We start from the raw sequence: 22,179 nt of genomic DNA on the forward strand, positions 1-22,179 counted from the left end.
GGGCTGGGGGGGGCTTAAGGGGCAAATGAGGGGCACTAGCATGGCTGGGAGGGTGTGAGGGGCACCAGCAGGGCTGGGGGAGGCACTGGGGGGGAAGTGAGGGGCACCAGCAGGGCTGGGGGGGCTTAAGGGGCAAGTGAGGGGCACCAGCAGGGCTGGGGGGGGGCTGTGGGGGGCTTTTGATTTTAATAACGGATTTGGGGGGGTTTATCAGAGAATTCGCAATTTTTTGTCAGAGAATTTGTGATTTTTTTTTATCAGAGAAACTAAGGATCCCTGCTGATTGCCATGGTGCCCCAGGCTCACCTGCACACCTGGCATAGTACACTGAGCTTCAGTGGGGCAGCAGGCAAGCCTGCTGTGCCCCACAACCTTCACTGCCACCTGGAGGGTGACCCATAGCTGTGCTACACATTCTTATCTCCCCCACCTCCAGCCAAGGAGGACATCACCACCATCATCAACACATTCGTCAGCATGTGAGAGGCCCGTGTCCACCTAGCTGTGGAGGCACAGGCTGCTCAATATTTTTTTGCACTGTCTCCCACCTCCCTGTGTGCTATGAGGGGGGAGCCCAGGGGCCAGAGAAGCGTGGCAGAGATGGGAGCAGTGGCTGGGGAGGGGAGGGGAGGGGAGGACCCTCCCCCCCAGTGCGGGGTTTACCATGCGAGTGGAGCTGGCATGCCTGGCAGCTTGGGTCGGTCCCAGTTCGCAGTAATGGTGTACAGCTTCTGGTGGAGTCGTCGGTCAGAGAGGCACAGCATGTGGCTGTCCAGGCAGTGGCCACACCCCCAGGGAGGAGCTGGCACTGCTGGCAGCTGGCAGAGACATGGCTGGCTGGGTCTTGTGACTGGAGCTGAGGCCACAGAGCTGGTGGGGCAGGCACTGGCTCTGGCTCCTTGAGCTGCTGGAGGACACTGTGAGCAGGGACCTCAGCAGGATGGGCTGCTGGCAGGCCAAGGGGCTCTCCCCTTGTGATGCATCACTATAGATGCCAGGCCATAGCAGGGGCTCAAGCAGGCCACCTGTGCTGCAGTACACAGCATGGCTGTAGCCTGGGTCCCAGGGTGTGAGGATGGCATCCAGTTGCCACATAAAGGACATGGACTTGTGGGCACTCCCCGACTGATGGTTGTGGTCCATGATGGTGACCCACTGTGCCCTGCAACACCTTGACCTTTATGCACACTGCCGTGCCTACCAGTCATGCCTGCAGTCCCGCATTCAGCCTGACAGTTCTTCCTGCACATGTGTATTGGAGTGCCCACCCTGCATGAACTGCCTCTGCACCTCCGTCTAATGCCATAGCACCATAAGGGTCCCAGGATCCTCCATCGACCAGTTGGGGCCCCGGGAAGCAGCATGTGGCATCGGCAAGGATGCCATTGGGGGTCCTGCGATGGCTCACTGGGCCTATGCATGGTTGTCCTGGTACTGCTGGGCCTGGGCAGCTGCCTGCAGGCCCAGCACAGGGGCACAGAGCAGGACTAGCAGCTACACAGTGAGGCAATGTCCCACAGAACCTGCAGGGTCCAGGCAGGCTGTCGGGGGTTGCCTGTGGCCAGCTGGAGCTGGCCCCAGTGGCCAGGAGCTGGCTGAAGCTGGGTCCAGGTGCTGGTACACCTGGCAGGAGCCTGCAGTTCCCCATGGGTCTGGATGGTGCAGCCCTGGCAGCCACACCATACTGCAGTGCCAGGGAGCAGTGCCAGAGTGCAGGCAGCCTGGCAGACCTGGTCTGCAGCCTACGCAGGGACAGCCAGTGGCCAGCAGTCGCTCCAGGCTCCCTGCTCACAGTGCCTGCAGACTTTTAAGTGCCTGGGGCTGGGGCTGGCATAGAGCCAGCCCAGACCTGGGGCAGAAGAGGCACCAAGCCCCAAGGCCCTGGGGCTAGCCTGAGGCTGCCCCCTAGTGGCAGGGCTGACCGGGAGCAAATTTGCTCCTGGTTGGCATCTATACATGCACTACTGCACATTAACTACTTGCAAATAAATTTGCTACTTGCATTTGCAGGTAGCAAATTTACTTGTAAGTAGAGCAGTTAACTGTGCAGTAAGCATGTGCACATGTAGACATGGATGCTTACTGCCTAGTAAACTGCTCTACTACACAGTAAAGCATCTTGTGTAGGTGCACCCATTTAGATGCCCATCTAGAACTTGCATTTTGAGAGGATTTGCTTAATTTGTTGTTTCCATATATATTTGTGCCTGGAAACTCCTTTACTAGAACAACAGTGGAAAGGGTATCTAAAAAGGGAACAAGCAGCTCAGGGTGAGTTCACTTGAATATTCATTTGACGTTTAAGGAGAATGGTATGTAGCATTCAGCCACCGCTGTTGTTAGACTTCACTTTTTCTGTATGTGTCATGGTATTTAGCTATTATTATGAAAACTATGGCTGATGTAAAAGCAAAGTACTATTGATCCAAGCATAAGGGTGAGGAGTCATGTTAGGTGGAGGTGGTAAGCACATTGAGGATGTCAGCACCTGGAAGGGATAGAACAACCTTAGAAGCTCCAAGCATCTTTTTCCAAGGACTGGTTTAGGGAAGGTACAAGGAAGGCAGGTCAGTCAGGTACTTTTGGGGCAACTAAAATGAAAGAAAAAGGTAGATATTCAGGAACAGAAGAACCTGAGGACTGGTAGGCATGGAGTGGGCAGCGACTTATAACTGAGCCTGTATTTATTACAAAATTGATCATGGCAGCTAATACATAAAAATGACAAAGTCATTTGGAACTGTGAAACTAAGGCTGTGGTTAAAGGAAAAGGACATGGACAGTGAGTGCCTGAGACTTGTGCTTATGCTAAAGCAAACAAATAAAGCCATGATCTGTGCAGAACAGTTAGCAGCAGCTAAAACGCTACCTTTCCATTTAATCACCACCTTTACAGTAGTAAACAAATCTGGTTTAAAATGTAGTTTTGAAACTAGTGTAATAAAAATATGGCAGCAGAGAGGGCTCAATACAATTGAACAAGGCACAGTTGTTCTGTTTACAGAAAATGCGAGTCTTCTGAGATAAGGCAAAACGGATCTGGCAAGTGTGAAGGAGACAGTTTAAATTAACCATGAGAAGGATTAGAAGTGTCATAGGATTAGAGGAACTGGCACAGCAAATGCAAAATCCATCCAACACCAAGGCCTGCTCGAGAAGCCAGTCTGTGCCTTTCAATGGAGCTGTGCATCCAAATCATATTTCTCACAGAATTTGTCTGTGAATGGAATACATGTGAGGAACTCACACCATTCACACTTGATTGGGTAGAAATAAAACAGAATCACAAGTCCAGAGAAGAGTCCAATGAAGATGAGCTGGAAGATTATGATTTGGCATCGTTTTCGATATAAATCAAACCTCCCAAAACTAATATAGGGCAGGAAGGCAAAGGACAAAAAGAAGCCACTGACGAACCCTGAAATGTGGGCGAAATTATCAATCCAAGGCAGAAGGCCAAAGGCAAAGAGGAAAAGTACCACAGCCAGCAGCTTGAAGAAGGCCCTCCATGGCCGTGCCAGGATCTGCCAGCTCTGGAAAAGTTCCACAAAGAGGCAAGCCAGGATTCCAAACTGGGATCCTGCAGGACCAACCTGCAGAAGGAGAGGGGTACAGATTATAGAGGCAGCCAGACCAAACCAATTGTACTGACTATTCCCACCAGCTCCAGGCTTTGCAAAGCTGATCACTCTCTCATCCAGCAAAATGTTCCACATTTAGTAAAGCTCACTGAAGAGCTCTTGAATTTTAAGCCTTTCCTAGCAGTGATCTTTGAGAAGAAAACTTAGTGATTCAGAGACCACGTGGTCTGTGCAGCTGGCAGTTGCAAAATATCTTCTGTGTGTGAACAAAGCAGATCTGATGTGGAGTCACTGAGGCAAAGCTATTTTACAGACCTTTCTCAGAGCACAGCCTTCAGATGCAGAGCTACAGATAGATGGGACCACACTGCAAACTGGCTCCTTACCCACACTGTGCTTTCCTTTAGCCTCCTTTCTCTGAATGTGTAACCATTTATGGAGACAGGATCCTCCAAGCCCTCCCACAGAATCTAAAACACAGAATCTAAAAAATCTTAATCTAAAAACACTAAGGACTGTCATCTGAGAGTTTTCCCAATACAGCAGTTGCTAATCACTATTAGGGTCTCTAGGAGGATGTCAGGGGAAGGAGCACAGGGAAGAGCAGGGAATATTCTGTTCTTTGATCCCTCTTACAGTGTTCATACAACCAGCACTCTTGAGTGCTAGCTCTGGATCCCTCAGTGTCAGGACACTTTACTTCTGCAAGTGAGAAAACATGGCATCAAGCCATCACTGTTACAGGCAGCCCATTACATTCTCAGAGCTGGTAACACAGTCTTTCCCTCAGATCCTCACTGCCATGCATCTGCATTTTCACAGACCTGCATTTTGCATATTGGCTTCTATTCTATCCAGGAGAGCACACAAACACCAACAGATTCCCTATGCCCAAAGAAGGGTGTTTGTGCCTGAAAGCTTACAAAGAACATTTTTCCAATTATTTTGTTGGTCTAATAAAAGATATCACATCTACTCAAAGAACCAACACAGCCTTTCTGCACCCCTGTTTCAATGGGCTAGGCCATAAAAAGACAAAAGGAGGAAGTTCAGTCCTGGGGAATTTTACCACTCAGCAGCTAAATGGGACAGTGATACAGATCTGCACTTTTCCTTCTTGTAGCACCCTCCTCCCACAGAGGCTCAGAGAGAAGCTAGGACAGGGAAGAATCAGTGGAGCTCACAGCACCAGAAGCAGTTTGTTTCCTAAGAAAACATGGGCTCTAGTACACACAACAATCACCAGATTTGGGCTCTCTGCCTACACTGGACATAGGAGAATTAGGGAAGGCTGTGTCAGCATCAGTATTCACAGCAAATGACTAGAAAAGAGCTTCCCTGCTGTTGCAAGGAGACCTACCTCTGCTCTGTATGGCAGGAATATTGCGCTGGCTAGGTTTCCAGTGATGCCACTGAGCAAATAGATGATAGAGATACGATGCCAACCCGCCAGTTTCTCTAGGTCCCGCAGGATAGTCATCTGGAAACAGACTGAAACCAGGCAGTGCAGAATCCTACCAAATTAGAAGATCAAAGCTGAACCTGTAGCTGTCAAAACCACACACAGTCCTGCTCTGTGCTTCCTGGTCAGGACTATCTGTGGCTGCTGACCTACCCCTCTAGCATACTGCGTTTGCCCTGGCCCCAGCAGGCACCTCAGTCTTTCTGGGTTAGTTGCCCCAAGACTTAGTGGGATGCAGGGCATTGCCTGTAATACAACTCAGGAGGGAAAAATCACTGTTGCATCTCCCTCCAGTGGGAACTAAGAGGCTCCCTGCCGAAGAATACCCCCACCCTGCATCACAGTGACATAGAGGCCATGCCCTAGGGACTCCACAGACACCCTAGGATAGGTGGTAGCACAGGGACCAGTTTGTTTTTGCAGACTTACCCAGCATGGAGGAAGAGTGAGAGCCAGAGGCGGTAGAACTGGTCAGGGACCTCTGGGTTTAAGAAGGGCAGGAGGCCACAGACATCATCCATGCAGTGTACCTGGCACAGTGAGAGCTAGGTCAGCTGGGGCCAGGGACCCCCAGGGAGCTAGTAACATTAAGGACGTGGCAGGAAGCATTGGTGCTTGCTAGCAGTTGTTAGCCTCATACTTCACCCAAGTTAGCATTCCAGCCAAAGGCTGATACCTCTAGGTCAGCCTGGCTAGGGCTTGGTAGGGACTGGAAGAGGCATAATACTATAAATAGTTTAAGTACGGCTGGTCTGCCAAGCCACAAGCTCTTCTCCAGGGCTCTGAAGGATTTAGCAGGGCTCGCAGAATGGCCAACCAGCCCAGATCCCTTTTTAACCCCCGTCTTCCTCTCCCTTCCTCAAGCAGCAACTGTGCATCCCAGCCCAACATAGCTAGCATAAGGGAAAGCATCCCAACTCTGATAGTCTTTGAAAAAGCTGGGTTTTTGTGCCAAGGGCTGACAAAGCCTAAATGCTTGGGACACAGGTTTGTCCTCAATCCCAGTGCCATACATCAGCAGTCTCACCTTACCCGAGTGTGAACAGCAGCATTACTGCCCAGCTTACTCCAGTGTGCACAGAAGCATTACTGCCCAGCTCCCAAAGGGGAATGAGCAGTACATAAGTACCTTTGTTCATAAATGTAGCAAGAAGGCATCAAAATGCAAAGCCCACAGGATAGTGGCATTTACCCTTGAGTCCCTTCACCCTCAAGCTTATTGGGTGACCCATGTAATAGTCAGGTTGGAGCAAGCTTGTGTGTGTTGCCCCTGTTGCTAGGATGGCACAGTTCTGTCTCATTCTAATGGCCTAATATCATGGTACACAGGCACTAATACAATGTGCTGCTTCAAAAGGTGAATGTGGTTTTGGACTGCATCAATAGGAACAGTATGTACAAGACACAGATGATAGTGCCTTTTTCCTTAGCACTGTTTAGGCCTCATCTAGAACACTGTGTGCAGGTTTGGACTCCACTTTTTAAAAAAGGACATGGAAAAGGTAAACAGGGTCCAGCATTAAGTGGCAGAAATAATAATGGGCGTGGAAGGCAAGCCATTTGACAGGCTGAAAGAAACAGGTAAGTTCACCTGCCAGAAAAGGTGATTAAGAGTGGGACATGATAGCAGTCTCCAAATATTAGAAATGCTGCCAGAAACGAGAGAAAATAGCCTTTTTCTTTGTCACAGAGAGGAGGTGTATTAATGGCTTGAAGTTGCAGCAAAGTATGTTTTGATTTGTTATCAGGAAAAGCTTTACTGTAAGAGCAGTGTGGCAGCAGACTAGATTGCTTAAGGAAGTTGTGGGGACTCCACCACTGGAGGCTGACTAAGCATATGTCAGATATGATCTAGGGATAGCTATGCCTGGAGTGGTCTATAAAAAGCAACAGTTAGAAGCCCAGGACCTGCTGACACCATGCACACACTTTAAGAACCAGGCAGGATAGCGCTGAAGTAGTCTGTGGCTGGGGCCTGGGCTGATTGTAGCCATCTGACCCAGAAGGAAGATATAAGCCCAGGCCCTGAGATGAGCCAACAGTAACAGTTTGGAGCCTGCTGAGAAACTACCACTACTTCAGCAGGATGGCTGCAGCTCCGGAAGGTCAGGATGGAGGGTAACACCTAAAGTAGTCCAGAGTTTGGGAGAGGAACTAAGGAAATGAGGAAGTTCCTAGGGACCCAGGGAGGGGTCTGGAGCCCAGATTCAGGGGCTGAGATTGTGGGACCAGTGAGGGTCCAGGAACCCAGAGGGGCTGAGTGGAAGAGAATATCAATGAGGATGCCACCTGTAAGGCATGAGATATGGTAGGCGTGGAACTAAAGCCATGCAATTAGTCCATAAGGCAGGGACCACAGTGCGCCTGGTGGTCATTTGAGAGAGCAATTTGGGAAACCCTGGGGCAGCTACCCTCATAAAAGTAAGAGACTTCAAGGTGTAGTGGGTGACTGAAGGGGTGACTGGCCACAAAGGGAGGGATGCAGGAACTCCAGGAGCTTCACAGACACCCCTGGAGTGCCTCCCTGTTGCAGCGAAGGGGATACAGAAAGGGGAATCTTCACTGTCCAGTAAGATGGTGTTATGTGCAGAGTTATGCCTGCTGTCCCCAGGTTGCAAAGCAGAATGGAGGGTGTCTCTTTTTTCCATGCTTTTGGGCTTTCCTAGTTGCCATGTGGGGCTGGGAAGGAATGTTCCTCCTGTGGCTAGAGATATGGGAGAGGGTTCGACTTTCTCAGAAGCATTAGGGGTTGGTTGCAGCCAAAGCTAAAGATTTTGACTGGGATAACCATGGAATCCCTGAAGTCCCTTCAGCCCTTATCCACTTCATCCTCTTTGGGCAGTTGCTCCTTCATTTGCCCACCATGCCTTGATGTACCTAGCTTCTAAATAAAGGGAGGCTGCCCCAGGGTTTCCCAAGTTTGATCTTGCTCACAGGTGTCCCATCATTGCCTTAAGGGACAATCTCATGTGCTCCATCCTCCCCAATACCTACCTCCCATGCCTCATACCCATCTGGAGCTACAGGCTCCCAGCCCCAGTCCTTGCCCCTCCTCGCCTGTGGGCTCCTTGGCCCCCTTGGTCTCTGGCTGTGACTCCCTGGTCTTTGGCCCTTTTCTGGGTCATGGCCCCACTCCTAGGCCAGCTGAGATTCCTGTGCTCCTCCAGCTCCACCAGTCTCCAGCTGTGAACATCTGCTTGGCCTTTGGCCCATCTCCTGGGCCAGTGAGACCTTCAGGCTCCCAAGCCCTGCTGACAACTGCCCTTCCTGGGCTCTAGACCTCTGCGCTCTTTAGCCCCCCCGACTCTGCCTGGGCACTTTCCCTAGGTTAGCTACTTCCAAATGTGGCTCCTAGGCTTGGTGTCTCCACCTGGGTACTTAGTATACTTGGGAGTAGCTGGGAGATGCTATCTCCACCTGCATTCCCCCACCCAGGCATTTCACGTCTGTTGGCTACTCCTGGGCACAGTGTCCTGCTCTCTCAGGCTCTGCTGACACATACCCCTCTCTGGAATCTGGCCCCCCTTGGCCCCACACCTCTTTGGCCCCTCCCCCGCCTTCTTCTCAGGCTCCAGTCTTGCTCCCAGGCCTTGCTCACACTCACCCCACCTCTACTTGTGCCAAGCTTCAGGCCCCAGGCCCTCTCTACGAAGCCCCTCCCAGGGTCAAGTGCTTTCTCACTCTGGGCCCCAGGCCAATCTCTTCCAAGGTCTGCTCTTGGCTCCACACTCTTCCCTGCAATGGGCTCAGGCTCCCTCTCTGTGGGTGCCAGGGCCTCTATTTTTCTGGCCCCTCTTCCTCTGGGCCAGTTGGGACTTCCATAAACCCCCCACCCAGTACCTTCCACAACCACCAGAGCTTAACTCCAGCTCAGAGGTTAAGGCAGGAGCCAGAGGCAGATTTAGGTGTACTGGGGCCCTGGGCAAACACAAAATTTGAGGCCCCCTCCCCCCATGGAACCTGAGCTGCAGGGGGATAAGGAAGAGGGGCCCCTTCCCCTCCTAGTGCTGGTGGGAGAGGCTGGGTGGACCCTGCTGGGCTGGGGAGCACATGCCTGCCTTTTCTCCTTGCTCCGCGCCCCAGCTATGGCCAAATGTACACACACACACGGCAGACAAGGTTATTTGTGTAAATCTGATATCTTTTATTAGACCAACTAATAAAACTCCTGGAGTCCCTGCAATCCTCCCTCTTAGCAAGCTTTTGGGTTTAAAAACCTGTCATCAGACAGAGGAAACATCTGCAGTTGGTGTGCACTCTTCCTGGAGGGAATGAATAGTAAAGAAGCCAGAGGCAGGTATGCATGCAAGAAAGGCAGTCAGGGAAGATGTAAATTGAGGAGTCAGTGGGTGAAAGAACCAGTGGGTGAGAGTCAGTGGGTTTTGTCAAATCAATCCTTAAACTGCTTGTCACCCGCTTGTCTAACACACTACAGACTTTCTACAAAAACTTAAAAACATAGACCACCTTCCCAGCAACACCCTCCTAGCCAGCATGGATGTTACCAGATCATCCCACAGTAGGATGGCCACCTGGATACCATGTGAAGAATTGCTGAAACACAGAAGGAAAACCCCCATGAATCGCACACCACTGTTTATGACATATCACCCCTCCCTCGAACCTATATGGAAAATCCTCAAACAAATGCAACCCATTCTAGAAGGAGACCCAATTCTTAAAGAGAACTTCCCACAACCACCCATCCTAGCCTTCAAACAAGCATTGAACCTCGCTAACCTCATCACCAGAAGCAAACTTCTTACGGCCCAAAACACACCAAATGGATCCAGACCATGTCATGACAAGAAGTGCAAAACCTGCCAACGTATCTCCACCACCCCCACAATTACTACACCCCACAACAGAACCATCAGCATTCCTGGATCTTACAGCTGCGCCTTGAGAAATGTTATATATTTCATCCAGTGCACCAAATGCCCTGATGGAAATTATGTAGGAGAGACCAAAAAACAACTGTGCACCAGAATGAATGCACACCAGAAATCTATCAAAGACAAGAACACTGAATTAGCTGTGGGGCACATTTTTCCCTCTCTGTCCCCAATCTCTCAGTTTTAATCTTCAAAGGGAATTGACAAAACACTTTCACAGATGAGCCTATGAACTTCATTTCATCAACCTCATGGATACAAAAAATCATGGACTAAATATACACATTAGATTTATGACACATTATAACTTGCCTGACATCTGGCTCCCCAGATAGCTCTCCACTATTTACCTGCTACATCTATCCCTCTCCTCCCCCCACAAAGCCTGTCTCTCACCCACTGACTCCTCCATTTATATCTTCCCTGACTGCCTTTTTTGCACACAGACCAGCCTCTGGCTTCTTTACTATTCATTCCATCTAGGAAGAGCACACACCATCTGCAGGTGCTTCCTCAGCCTGACAAAACATTTTTAAACCCAAAAGCTTTCTAAGAAAAACGTTTCCAACTATTTAAGTTGGTCTAATAAAAGATATCAGACTCGCCCAAAGAACCTTGCCTGACTGGTCTATGTCCTTAGACCAACACGGCTACAACCTATACTCCCCACATACACATAGGCATGCAGACACAGGTGCACACACTCTACTTTCACTCTCTGCACATGGACACAGACACCCCCCCCCCCCCCCCACACACACACACAGACAGTCCAACACAGACAGCTGAGCTGGGCTGGGCTGGGCTGGGCTGGGCTGGGCTGGGCCAGGAGTGCTGTGCCATGTCTCTGCAGGTAGGTGGGAGCACAGGCAGGGGTAGCTCAGCTGTGGGTGTGCCTGGGCTAAGATGAATTTTGGGGGGCTATAGGCCCCAAGGCCCCCCCAGTGCTGCTGCCCACAAAGGCGCAGTGCAGCACAGTGCTCCTGGCCGGCCCCAACTCGCCCCCCTGCCAGGTAGGGCCAGGCTCTCCCAGTCCAGTTCAGCCTCCTCCCCTCCAGACATGGTGCCACCTGGCCCACCCCCCTCCCCCAGGTGCAGCACAGCTGTTCTGACCCAATCCCAACCCCAGCTCTGTCCTGCCCTCCCCCCGGCCCCACTGGAGGATGAGGGGCCCTGCTTCCAGCTCCCAGGGAAGCAAATATGAAAGCTGCAATTTTAAACTTAGCACCAAAAATGGGGGCGTTTAAAACTGTGGCTTTCACTTCCCTGCTGATGAGGATCCCGGGGCCACAAATTGGTAGGGGCCCCTGGGCTCATGCCCAGCTGGCCCGTTCATTAATCCGCTTATGGCAGGAGCGCTGCTGCCAGGAGCTGCTCTCCCTGTTGCTCCTCGGGCTAGACTGCCAGACCCGCTTGCTCAGGCCCTGGGCTCATATGGCTCAAGCCCAACCCCTTTCTGGCCAGGTGTCTCCTTAATGGGCCCCTGCCCCACCTGCAGGCTGCTTCTTCCTCAGCCTCTCTCCTCTTAAAGTGACAGGTGCATCAAGTGCCCTGTCACACTGGGCTGTGACAATGCTCCTGCTAGGATAAAAAACCAGTGGTTCCTGGCTAGACAGTCTTGTCCCCCTGTCAGGATTACCACATTTGGGATCCGGAAGAAATTTTTGTAGGGATTTTGGGGCTTTTGCTTTCTGCTGTAATGGGGGGTATGGGTCTCTTTGGATTTCTTGAGCACATTTTAAAAATGGGTGCAGTGGCAGGACACTGATGGCTTTTATCCCTTGCTTTACCAGGGTGCTTTGGGTATCTTTGGGTAATATATTTTGTAGTTGTGCAATGGGATTGACTTGTATAGTTAGAAGGTCCCTTCCAGCTATGATTCTGTGATTCCCATCCCACACTTAATCCTAACATGCTGTTGTCCCCTGACACTGCAATTCCACCTACAGCATGAAGCCTGCACTGCCTACAGAATTAATCCTGCACTGAATTTCAGAGAAGAATGAGTTTTGCTATCTCTAGCTTACCTGTTGGTGGTTCAGTGCCCTTCGTGATGCCACCAGCACTCAAATGAAAGCAGGCAGAGCACTAATTCATGCAGCCCTAAACCCTGCACAGGCAGGGTTCCTCACAGGCTGGCAGCACAAGTGAGGAAGAAAAGCTGTAAACCTTCCCAGATCCTGTCAAGCCACTTGGAAAGGATCGGGGATGGAGAAGGGTGGAGGGGAGAGGGCAGACCTGAGTACCTGTTTTAGTGGCTCTGAGCATACCTGGGAGCAGAGTGTCGCCTCTTCATGGAAATACCCCTTCATAAAGTCACAATATTCCCGGGATGTTATTTCACACCTGAAAAAAGAGAGAAAGTAGCAAAAGTCAGCTGTGCTGAAAGAAGCATCTTGTCTCCTAAAAGGATCACCCACTCGAAACACCTTTTAAATTACCCTAAAAATAACCAAATCATGACAGAAATAACCCTGGGGGAAGCAGGTAATATTCTGGATTGTTTCATTTTTGCAATGTTCTATGTTCATGACAAGGAAACAGGCAGTCCTCCTAGCATCCCACAATGCTGTGCTCTTCCACTCCCCAAAGGGGAGAGCCAGGTAGACTATCAATGAGCACTCTGTGCTTCTACCTCCACAATACCACCACTGGAACTGGGAAACTCAGTGTCAGCTGCCCATAGGGTGCTCTCCACCACAGTTGGGACTTCAGCCTCCAGTGTTGCTGCACTGATACAAAGCTCTAGCATTTACAGAATTTACCTGGGTATAAACTTCCTTCTATTACTGTAAGTCATATCTACACTAAGGGATTGCACTACTGAAGCTACAATAGTGCAGGCACGGAACATAAGGAATTTATTTCTACAGGGATTGTATTCTCATTCTGTACGACCCACAGCAGTAGGAATGCACTTCCTGCAGGAACTGAAATCCTAGTCACCAGTATACAAGCTGAAAGAGCAGCAGATAGGTCTGCCACAACTTTAGGTGCATCTCAAGCTGGGTACTACAAAGTCAATGGCAGGGTTTTCCTATACCAGATGCATCCTGCGGCTTAGACTTCCTAGCATTTTCTACACCAGGTCCTGCCCTGGCCCATCATTTGGATCCCAATGTACCAGCTTCCCGAGCAGAGCTGGTGTACATATAGACTAAAAAGCTTCCCTGAGACTGCAAATGCAAGGGCTGGAGCATAGATCAGTTGCAACTGTGTATGCCTGTGTGTTTCAGAGAAGAAAGCTATCATAAAAAACAGCCGACAGCAAGAAAAACAATGGTGAACATGACAATGAGAGAGAAGAGACTGAGCTCTTTGGTGCATCAATAGGTTTTCTTCATACCAGAAAGAACTTGGTAAGGCCCCAATATTAGCTAAACACTTGGATCAAGTGGCAGCAATGTCAGGAACATACATCATGGCCATGAGTGATTCTCTGTTATTATCTAATTTCTGCTGACAACTCCTCCTGAGGGATCTGCAGAGCTGGTGATCAACCTGGGTATTCAAGGTAAGAAGAATGGCAGTGGCCAGTAGGGCTGTGCGAAGTTTCGGTCGGTGATTCGATTTGGAGGAGATTTGGCTCGATTCTCCAAATCTGAATCGAATCAGGAGACCCATAAATCTCTCTGAATCAAATCGGAAGCCTCTGGTTCGATTCAGAGAGATTTGGAGAGTTTTTACAATTTGGACACAGCTTTATATGTTTTTTCTACATACCTCAAGGTACCAGGCAGCTTGTGAATGCAGAGATGGTGGGGTGGATGAAGTGTCCCATGGGAGCGCGTGGGGGTCCCCAGCATGCTCAGCATCGGACCTGGAAATGGATCAGAAGCACTTCTGATTCACTTCCAGGTCCACTGTGGAGTGCACAGGGAACCCACCTCCTTCCCCCTGGCTCAGCAACTGGTGCCTTCTGGGTCGGGGGGGGGGAGGGGAGTGGGCTGGGGTCCCTCCATGGCTGATCACTGAGCTGGGGGGATTCCCCTGCATGCTGGACCCCGGAGGTGGCCAGAAGTACTTCTGGTTTGCTTCCAGGTCTGCCACTGAGCATGCAGGGGGGCCCCCTGCGCTCCTGTGGGATGCTCCATCTGCCCCACCATTTCAGTGCTCATGAACCACATCTGGTACCTCGAGGTATGTAGAAAAAACATATAAAGCTGTGTTTATAGCCGAATCGCTGATTCTCCAAATCAGAATTGAATCTTCAGATTCAGATTCAGCCGAATCGAATCCAGACAGTGATCCGAATCAGCAAATCAAATCACTGTCCCCCGAATCAGGCTGAATCTGAATCCGAATCAAATATGGCTTGCTTCACACACCCCTAGTGGCCAGCATTCTTCTGGCTAGGCAGGACAGGCACTACACTGACTGCAAACTTGAGCATGTCTCCTCCTAAGAAATCTCAACATGACTGGAACAGAATCCATGCTAGTAAAGAAACCAGTCCTCCAGTCCCCTCCATTACTTCAGCTTATTCCTCTACTTAATGTCTTGTCTGTCCAAAATCTAGCTTGCATTTGGAGGCATTGGCATCTGGCATACCCCTCAGTTACCGAAGACAGGCAATCATGGGGACTTACAAAACTCTCTCCTCCCAGTTCCCTATATGCTACTTGGTACCATCTGTTCTGTTGTCTGCATCTGGCATGATCTCCCGGTTAGGGACAAGTGCCTTCCAACTACTTTCAGATCCCTTTTGCACAATAGGTGTGTCTATATGAGATGCTACTGTGCAGTGATTACTGCACATTAGCGCCAGCAAATCCTGTTTTAGTGACACTACTGTGCAGTAGCCAAATAATACTGCGCAGTAGCATATTAGCATTGCTGGTGCTGTGATCTGCTACTGCACAGTATTATTTGGCTACTGCACTGTTTGTGTCTTGTGTAGACATGCCCACTGCCACCTCCTTTTCTATCTCTGAGCAATCCTTACACCTCCCTCACCTGAACTGTTGGTATTTTTTTGTCAATATCTTCTGTACTTTAATCCATTCTTAAACCGTTGTTTCCTACACAGGAAATGTCTTAGTCTATGCTGGGTCTTCCCAAGCCAATACTGTGCTCAGCAGGGTATAGGGCTTCTACACCTACATAGAGTATTGCTGAAAATTCTCAGACAGGGCTCACAGAACAAGTCAGAGTTCAAGTTCTCACATGGGAAATATATTTATTTCTCAGTGAACAAAAGCACTTTCTTGTGATTTAAAATGCAGTCCAGTTTATGTAAGATGCTGCATAATCCCCAAATGGCTCTAGTACTCTTGCATGCATTCTGCTGTGGTCCACAGATGCTGTATAGGAGCTGGAAAATGCATACTGTAAGGGTTACTACACACCAAGTCATCCCATTGCCCAGATTGGAGCCTTTGTCTTTCTTTCTCCCCACACAGCATGAGGTCAGGGCCTAGCTCTTGGGATGCAGGAGTTTGATGTTGTTCCTTTGGTATGATTTCTTTCTTACAGTACTGCCCTGGACTGTGCATCTAAAAGGAGAACCTACACCCCAAGAAGGAAGGCAAGCCCTTTGTACTGCATATTGCCATCCAATACAGGAACCATCCCCATAAATCTCTTCCCCAAAACCTTTCTGGATAGGCAAGTGGGCTCTATTACCTTCCTTTGGTCCCAATGCAGCAGGGCCTGCCTGTGATAACGCAGTCCATGTGAAGGTGGTTGGTATAATTCCCCGCGCTGTTCTTAGTGCAGATCTGGATAATGACAAACAGAATTGGATGGATGCAGGAACATAACTGCAACCTGATGGAGGGTAGTAAGTGCCCCAGGAATGCTCTTCATCCCTCTGTGATGAGAGAGAGAATGCAATTCTAGCCCTCTGTCACCTAGGCTGGTAGTGGAGAGAGGCAGACATGGTTTAGTGGATACATTCCCTTGCCCAGGGGTGAGCAAGACTCAAGAGTTGTCTGGATACTGTGCTATGACCATGGTCTGAGTCACTCTATTGTTCCTGAACAAAGATCTGGAGAGAACTGAGCAGTGGTGCAACTGTAGGCAGGACCAGGATCTCCTGTAAGCAGGAGCCACAATCAACTCCCTTTCTGAGCTGGGCTCAGACAAGCAATGCAAGAATACCAGACTCTGCTTCCAGCCTGAGAGAAGCAGCCATCCTTTTGGCAGGCTGTTCTTATCTGCTGCTGACAGCAGTCCCAGAGTATAAGCAACTGCCTCTGTTGGGAGTACAGTCTTTCAGGAGGCAAGCACCCTCTCTACCAAAATGGAGGTCTGCTGAGGCCCTTCAGAGAATCAGGTCAAAACTGAGAATGAAGAAGAGCTTAAAGTGAGCCCTTCTGAGTAGCAATAGCACTGCTAGTCCCAAACAGATAGTGAAGTGCAGAGGGTTGTGTTCAGGATTTTACAGGGGGAAGTCTGACACAAAACCCACCTACACTGACATGTCTGCAAAATCTCCAGGCAGCTGGAGGACATCTCAGCCAACTTTTCTAGATGACACTGGCTACTATTATCACTCCCCCAGTGAGAGGTCCACTCAAAAGAGTTGTCAGGGAGAGTTTCTGCTTTGGCATCTAACTCAGGTTAAGGGTACTACTAGTATTCTCTTCAGCCCTAAGAGCCTTCTCCACTGTGATTATTCAGCATGCTGTAGATGACATCTATGCTGTCAGCAGCTAGGCTGTGCTCAGAGCTCTGAACTGCATTCAGAAGGCCTTGTATCTCTACAGTCCTCCACAGGTGGCAGCTGACAGGAGTCTGAACAAATGCAGTGACTGAGAGCCACTGCAATGAAGTTATACATCTCCAAAGTACCAAAATTAGATCAATATATTGGCTTATCAAAGTCACTGTTCAAATCCTATCTCAAGTAGAGCCTTCAGCCTGCTTCAAATGTGGTCTAAGCTTCCTTCCCCTGGTGCTAGCTGCAGAGCATCAGAGCAACCAAAGCCACCTGTGCTCCACAGCCAGTTGTCCCCAGTAATTTCCCCAAGCCAGTCATGCTGTCATATTCTTTGTTACCTAAGGATCCCAAGACTGGGAGGAGAGCCAAAGGTCATTGTGCTGTAGGTTGATTCAGGTAGGGTACTGCTAAATTCTCCCCATGACTCCACTAGTGGACAAAGAGGGGGAAGAGCTAGGCAGGGTTCTCAGCAACCAGAAGCCACTTTGAAACATACTCTTTCCCTATACAAGGCACTGATTTCTGCCCAGGCACAAAGCTAGAGTCAGATCACCACTTCAGGGCTGATGAACACTCTGCAAATCATCTGTGTGGTAATAAGATAGAAATGGTTAGAATCAGCCAGTCCCCGGCATTTCTATTCTCTTCACTGAAAGGAGCGAGGAAACTGTGTGGTTGGAGTGGTCAGACAGTCTGTGTCTGTCACAGTACAAACCTGCAATACTTTTAATGCTCACCGGCCATTTTGTGATGTCATCTGGCCATTCATGTGGCTCCATGGAGGCTGGCTGCTCACAAACCCTGCAGCAACAAAACAGTAATCAATCACCTGGAAAAAACACCAATGACAGCAGCAGTTATAACCAGGAGTGGAGGACCCAGAGCATCATAGAGTCCACAGAGAGAAAATTGCTTTTTCCTATGAGCCAGGGCACCACTCTGACACAGTTCTCAGGATTTCCTTGGGGCTTGTGTGAATTGTGAGAGCACTGGGGACAGGTTAAGTTGAGATTGCTAATGGTCAGGCTGTCAAATGTGCCATTTAAAGCACTTGCACACTGAAGAGCAATGTCTGCACTTGAAAGCATGCCCTGTGGTGTCATGATGCCAGGCAGATAGAAGGGCTGATGCTTTAGGGGAACACAGCAACTGTCCTGAAGTACTAGCTGATTCTGCTAAAACAAGGTTCTGGACTCTTGCTGAGCAGAATGCTCAGTGGTAGCTATCTGATGCAGAAATCTGTCTTGGTCCTGTAGCTAGCCTGATAGCTTCCAGACTCTTATCCACACAAAATAAACCACTTATAACCTCCAGCTGCCAACATTCTCCCAATGCTCTTTTCCCTTTGGCTCAATCTCAAGTGGGATTCACAGAAATCCAAGTGACCCAGAAGATTTGTGGCTTCAAATGAAGCCAGGATGGATGGCAAATAACAAGCTGGCCATGTGGCTCCCAAGGCCTCCAGATTTCTGTGGTATCAATCATAAGTAATAGTGGTCCAGCAGCACCAAACACAGGAGCTAATAAACAACTGAAAAGGAAATTCCCAACAAGGAGAACTGCCTAGGCAAGTGAGAAGCAATGTAAGAATGGATACAGTAGTGAGGAAAGGAGGGTACGGTATCCAAGACAGGTCAGTGAATGTTACGGGATGAGGATGATATGGTGCAGTAGGGTGGATTCTATTAGTTTGCAGCTAGACACAAAGGAGCCACATGTCTGGGTACTGCTAGGACAAAGCTGAATGGGAGCAAAAACAGAAGTGAAACCAGCTACTGAAATGAGCAGCACTATACATTTCTCTGCCTATGGCCTTCTCATATCCCAATCCCTGCACCACTCTATCCAGTGACACTGCACAACTCTCTTTCCAGTGCCATTTTATTAGAACTAAAACCAATGTCCGCACTGGGGCAAGAATCCTTTTCACCCACCTTTGCTTCAGTGCTCAGAGCAGCCTCATTCCTTGATTCAGATCAGATCCCTTTTCTGCCCAGTTCCCAAGCAGCCCCTCCTTCCTTAAGAAGCTCTCGTGTCATTGATCAGTCTTGTTCTCATGAGTAATCTGGCTGTGCCCTGACCTGTGCATAGAACCTAGGGCCCCCACTCCTCCCTGACTTTTTCCACAGCCACAGCAGACCCTTGTGCTGAGCAGGCACAATGAGTCTGGGGTAGGCTTCAGCTGGGGAGTCCTACCTGGGATCTTGATGGCAAACAGATCCAAATTGCCTCTTGTTTCCTGCCAGTGTTGGTGTGCTGGGGTGATAAGGCCATTTCACCCACACAGCCAGAGTTGACTGAAGATGAGAAAGAAGCAAAGTCACCACATGGCCCAATATGGAAGAGACATTCATAGAGATAATCCATAAGGTATGTGTGTGTGTGGTGGAGGGAGGGGGGAGGAGTGTCACTGAACTGATCAGAAACCAGGACATGGAGAGGATCACACTGAGCTGAAGGATCACTCCCCTGAGTGAGAAGATTCTTGAGAGTTGAAGGGGACCACACCAACCAGGCAGGAGGGCTGGGGGCATCACAGCACCAGGCAGGCAAACACAGCAAGGTAATGGTCACATAAGCTAGGTATGGGGTTGCAGTGAAGTAGAACAAGGGTCTAACGGGCAGACAGCTACTCATGAGACTGAGTGGCTGACACTCACAGAGCATTCCTCCTCTGAGGTCTGCACACAGCCTGACTTGTCATTGCGCACACAGCAGGCTGAGTGCTTCTCTTTCTCCCGCTTGGCACTGATGAAACTGTGCACCTGCTGGTCTTGCCTCATGCATGGTGAAAACTTCGCCCCTAGATGGATGAGGGCCTCCTGAGAAAGAGAAGAGAATGAAAGTTTAGCTGAGCAACAGGCAGCAAGCACATGGGGTAAGCAGAATCTAGAGGACAGGGAGCAGGGAGAGGCTGAGTAGCAAGAGATCTGGGGGCAGAGAGGGACTGAGCAGCAAGAGAGGTAGGTGAAGGTAGAGAGACTGAGCAACAAGAAGTCAAAAAGGGGTTGGGCAGCAAGATCGGCCATTTCAGAGGGTCTGTGGCAGGGTGGGCCAAATAAAAAGAATCTCCTCCACTTCTGAGAAGTGATACCAAATACGTATTTTTGGCTTCTCTGTACAAAAAAGGTCTTCCTACTCCTGTGCTAGATTCCGCCCCCCACTCCCTGCCCCCATCATTGGCTTCCCTCATTAAGAGACTTCCCTAACTGTTGCCTCTGTTACACTGGTCCCTAATAAGTTTGACTTGGTGTGACTTGTGCTCCATAGCAGTGGAGCCAAACGAGCACTGGGTCATTTCCAAGAGAGCTCTATAGCTGTGTGCAGTAGCCTAGTCATGTAGCCTCTATTCAAGGTGCAAGTGAAAAGAGGCCAGCCAAGACAGAAGAGGCCAGACTTTGTCTTAGTCATATTACAGGGCTGCCATTCTGATGGGCTTGGGTGAATTGAGGCCCAAGAGGAAACCTCACTGTGAAAGGAGCCGTGAGGCTTAAACCACCAATCATGGAACCTGGAGCACCACTGGACATGGCCTGGTTAGCCAGGCCACAACAGCAGGGTTATTCTGCCACACCTAATAGAAATGGGACTGCCTTACTCCTCAGTGGAAGGTATGACCATGCTATCTGCCCCAGACAGACAAAGAAGCTCACTCCAAGCTGATGGGACTCACCGAGCTGGGGCCAATCCAGAAATTTTCTTGTTGAACATATTTGACATTTTCATAAACCCCCCTGTTTCTCAAGACCTGAAAAGCAAAAAAACAACAGCTCTATGGGTGTCCTAAACCAGAAGGACAGCCAGAGGCACAGCAGCAAAGTAGGATATCAGGAAAAACTTCACTGTTAGAATGGTGAGGCAGTGGAATGGACTTAGGGAAGTTTTGGAATGTCCATCATGGAGGTGTTCTAGAAATGGCTGGACAAATATTGATCAGGGATGATCTAGGACAGGAGCAAGCCAAATATGGCCCGCAGGCTGGATGCAGCCCACTGAGCGATTCTGTCTGGCCTGCAGTAGGTCCCACAGTCCTGCCCAGCCCAGGCTCAGGGGGCAGCCTAGGCCTTGGTGCATACAGCCAGTCCCACCACCCACACAGCCACAGTGCACTTGGGGTGGCACAGTGGCAGGTGGACTCCATTTCTCAGCAGCCCCAGATGCAGAAGCTCCTTCCGGCTGCCACAGCTGCCAGACCCAGCCCTGCTGCCTGGGCACCCTGGCCTATCCGCCTCACACCCACCGGCAATGGCAGGACTCATGGGGGTAGAGTGCTCAGCCAGGTGGCTGGGATAGGGCTGCAGGTAGGTGGGGAGCAGCGTCCAGGAGCAAGATGGGTAGGTGGGTCAGATCCATGGGAGATCCTGGGATTGTGGGACAGTGTCAGCGCAGGGCCAGGGCAGAGCTACTATCTGCTCCCCACATGGCCCTGCAATGGGCACAGGTTCTGCAGGCAGGGGTGTGCAAGGAGCAGATCGTGGCTCTGCCTCAGCCTCATGGTGTCACCGTCCCAAGATCTCAGCCCCAGATGCAGCTCCCCACCCGCCTGGCTACATGTCCTACCTGTGTGGCTCCCAGTGAGTCTCCATGAAAACCCTGGGATCATGGGGCAGAGACAGTGTGGGGCCAGGGCCAAGGCAGAGCCCCAGTTCTGCAAGCAGGGATGTGTGGGGAGCAAATCGTGGCTCTGCCCCAGTCCCAGTCCTGACTCTGGCCCCGTACTGTCACTGCCCCACGATCCCAGCGTTTTCATGGAGACTGGTTGGGAGCCATGTGAGTAGGGCACATGGCCAGGTGGGTAGAGTGCTGCTTCTGGGGCTGGGATTTTGGGGTGGTGAGAGTATGGGGCAGAGTCACAATCAACTCCATGGCTGGGGCAGAGCCACAATCCACTCCTTGCATACCCCTGCCCACAGAACCAGTGCCTGTCGCAGGGGCATGTGGGCAGCGGATCGCAGCTTTGCCCCAGCTCCAGCCCTGTGCTGTCACCACCTCATGACCCCACCCCATGATCCTAGCCTCACCCGCTTGTCCCATTCCCAAACACTGTTTCCTGCCTGCCTGCCTCCCCACCCTATATACGGAGTTTTAGTAAGCTGCTGGAATTGCCCACCCCTGATGTAGGAGTAGCTATGCCTACGTTCTGCTATAGGCATCTCCCTTCTGGTCTTTGATGGTTGCCACTTGGAGCCAGAAGGAATATTTTTCCCCTTCTGCATCAGGGTTTGTTTTTCTTCACCTTTCTCAGAAGCCTTGGAGATTGGCTGCAGCCAAATTGCATCCCAATTTTGTCTGGGATGTACCAATGCTCCTGCTGGAGGTTCCTGGCTAGCGTGTCTTGCCCCTCTGCTCAGGGTCAGATCGATCGCTATATTCAGGGTCAGGAAGGAATTTTACTTCATGGTCAGACTGGTACAGGCTGTGGGGGTTTTCTCTTTCCTCTGTAGTGAGGGCATACAGCCCTCTGTAGTGAGGGCTCTTTGGGTATATTTTAACAATCCTCACAGAAGCAGGACATTGGCCACCATTATCTCCCTGCAGCAGGTTAGGATGTCATACCTTGTGGCTGTGTCAGGCAAT

The 22,179-nt window shown here is 50.2% G+C and overlaps 1 protein-coding gene across 10 annotated transcripts in view; it reads right to left on the bottom strand.

Annotated features, from left to right (window-relative positions):
* The window catches only part of RHBDF1 (rhomboid 5 homolog 1), a 197,097-nt gene that overhangs the window by 27,233 nt on the left and 147,685 nt on the right, over positions 1–22,179 (bottom strand). For 4 of the 10 annotated variants that reach the window (XM_014605766.3, XM_019482369.2, XM_019482368.2 and 1 more), the window contains 9 exons: positions 20,276–20,350; positions 19,263–19,424; positions 18,799–18,899; positions 17,340–17,403; positions 15,564–15,658; positions 12,209–12,284; positions 5,473–5,573; positions 4,942–5,095; positions 2,834–3,593 (listed from right to left, as the gene is read on the bottom strand). In XM_014605766.3, the coding sequence (XP_014461252.1) occupies positions 3,174–3,593; positions 4,942–5,095; positions 5,473–5,573; positions 12,209–12,284; positions 15,564–15,658; positions 17,340–17,403; positions 18,799–18,899; positions 19,263–19,424; positions 20,276–20,350 (1,248 nt within the window). In that variant the 3' untranslated portion in view covers positions 2,834–3,173. Of the gene's footprint in view, positions 1–2,833; positions 3,594–4,941; positions 5,096–5,472; positions 5,574–12,208; positions 12,285–15,563; positions 15,659–17,339; positions 17,404–18,798; positions 18,900–19,262; positions 19,425–20,275; positions 20,351–22,179 lie in introns of those variants that run through there. The other 6 variants (XR_009456420.1, XM_059716933.1, XM_019482371.2 and 3 more) reach the window with 3 other exon arrangements.

This window comes from Alligator mississippiensis, chromosome 13, assembly GCF_030867095.1.
Source record: "Alligator mississippiensis isolate rAllMis1 chromosome 13, rAllMis1, whole genome shotgun sequence".
Lineage (NCBI taxonomy): Eukaryota > Metazoa > Chordata > Crocodylia > Alligatoridae > Alligator > Alligator mississippiensis.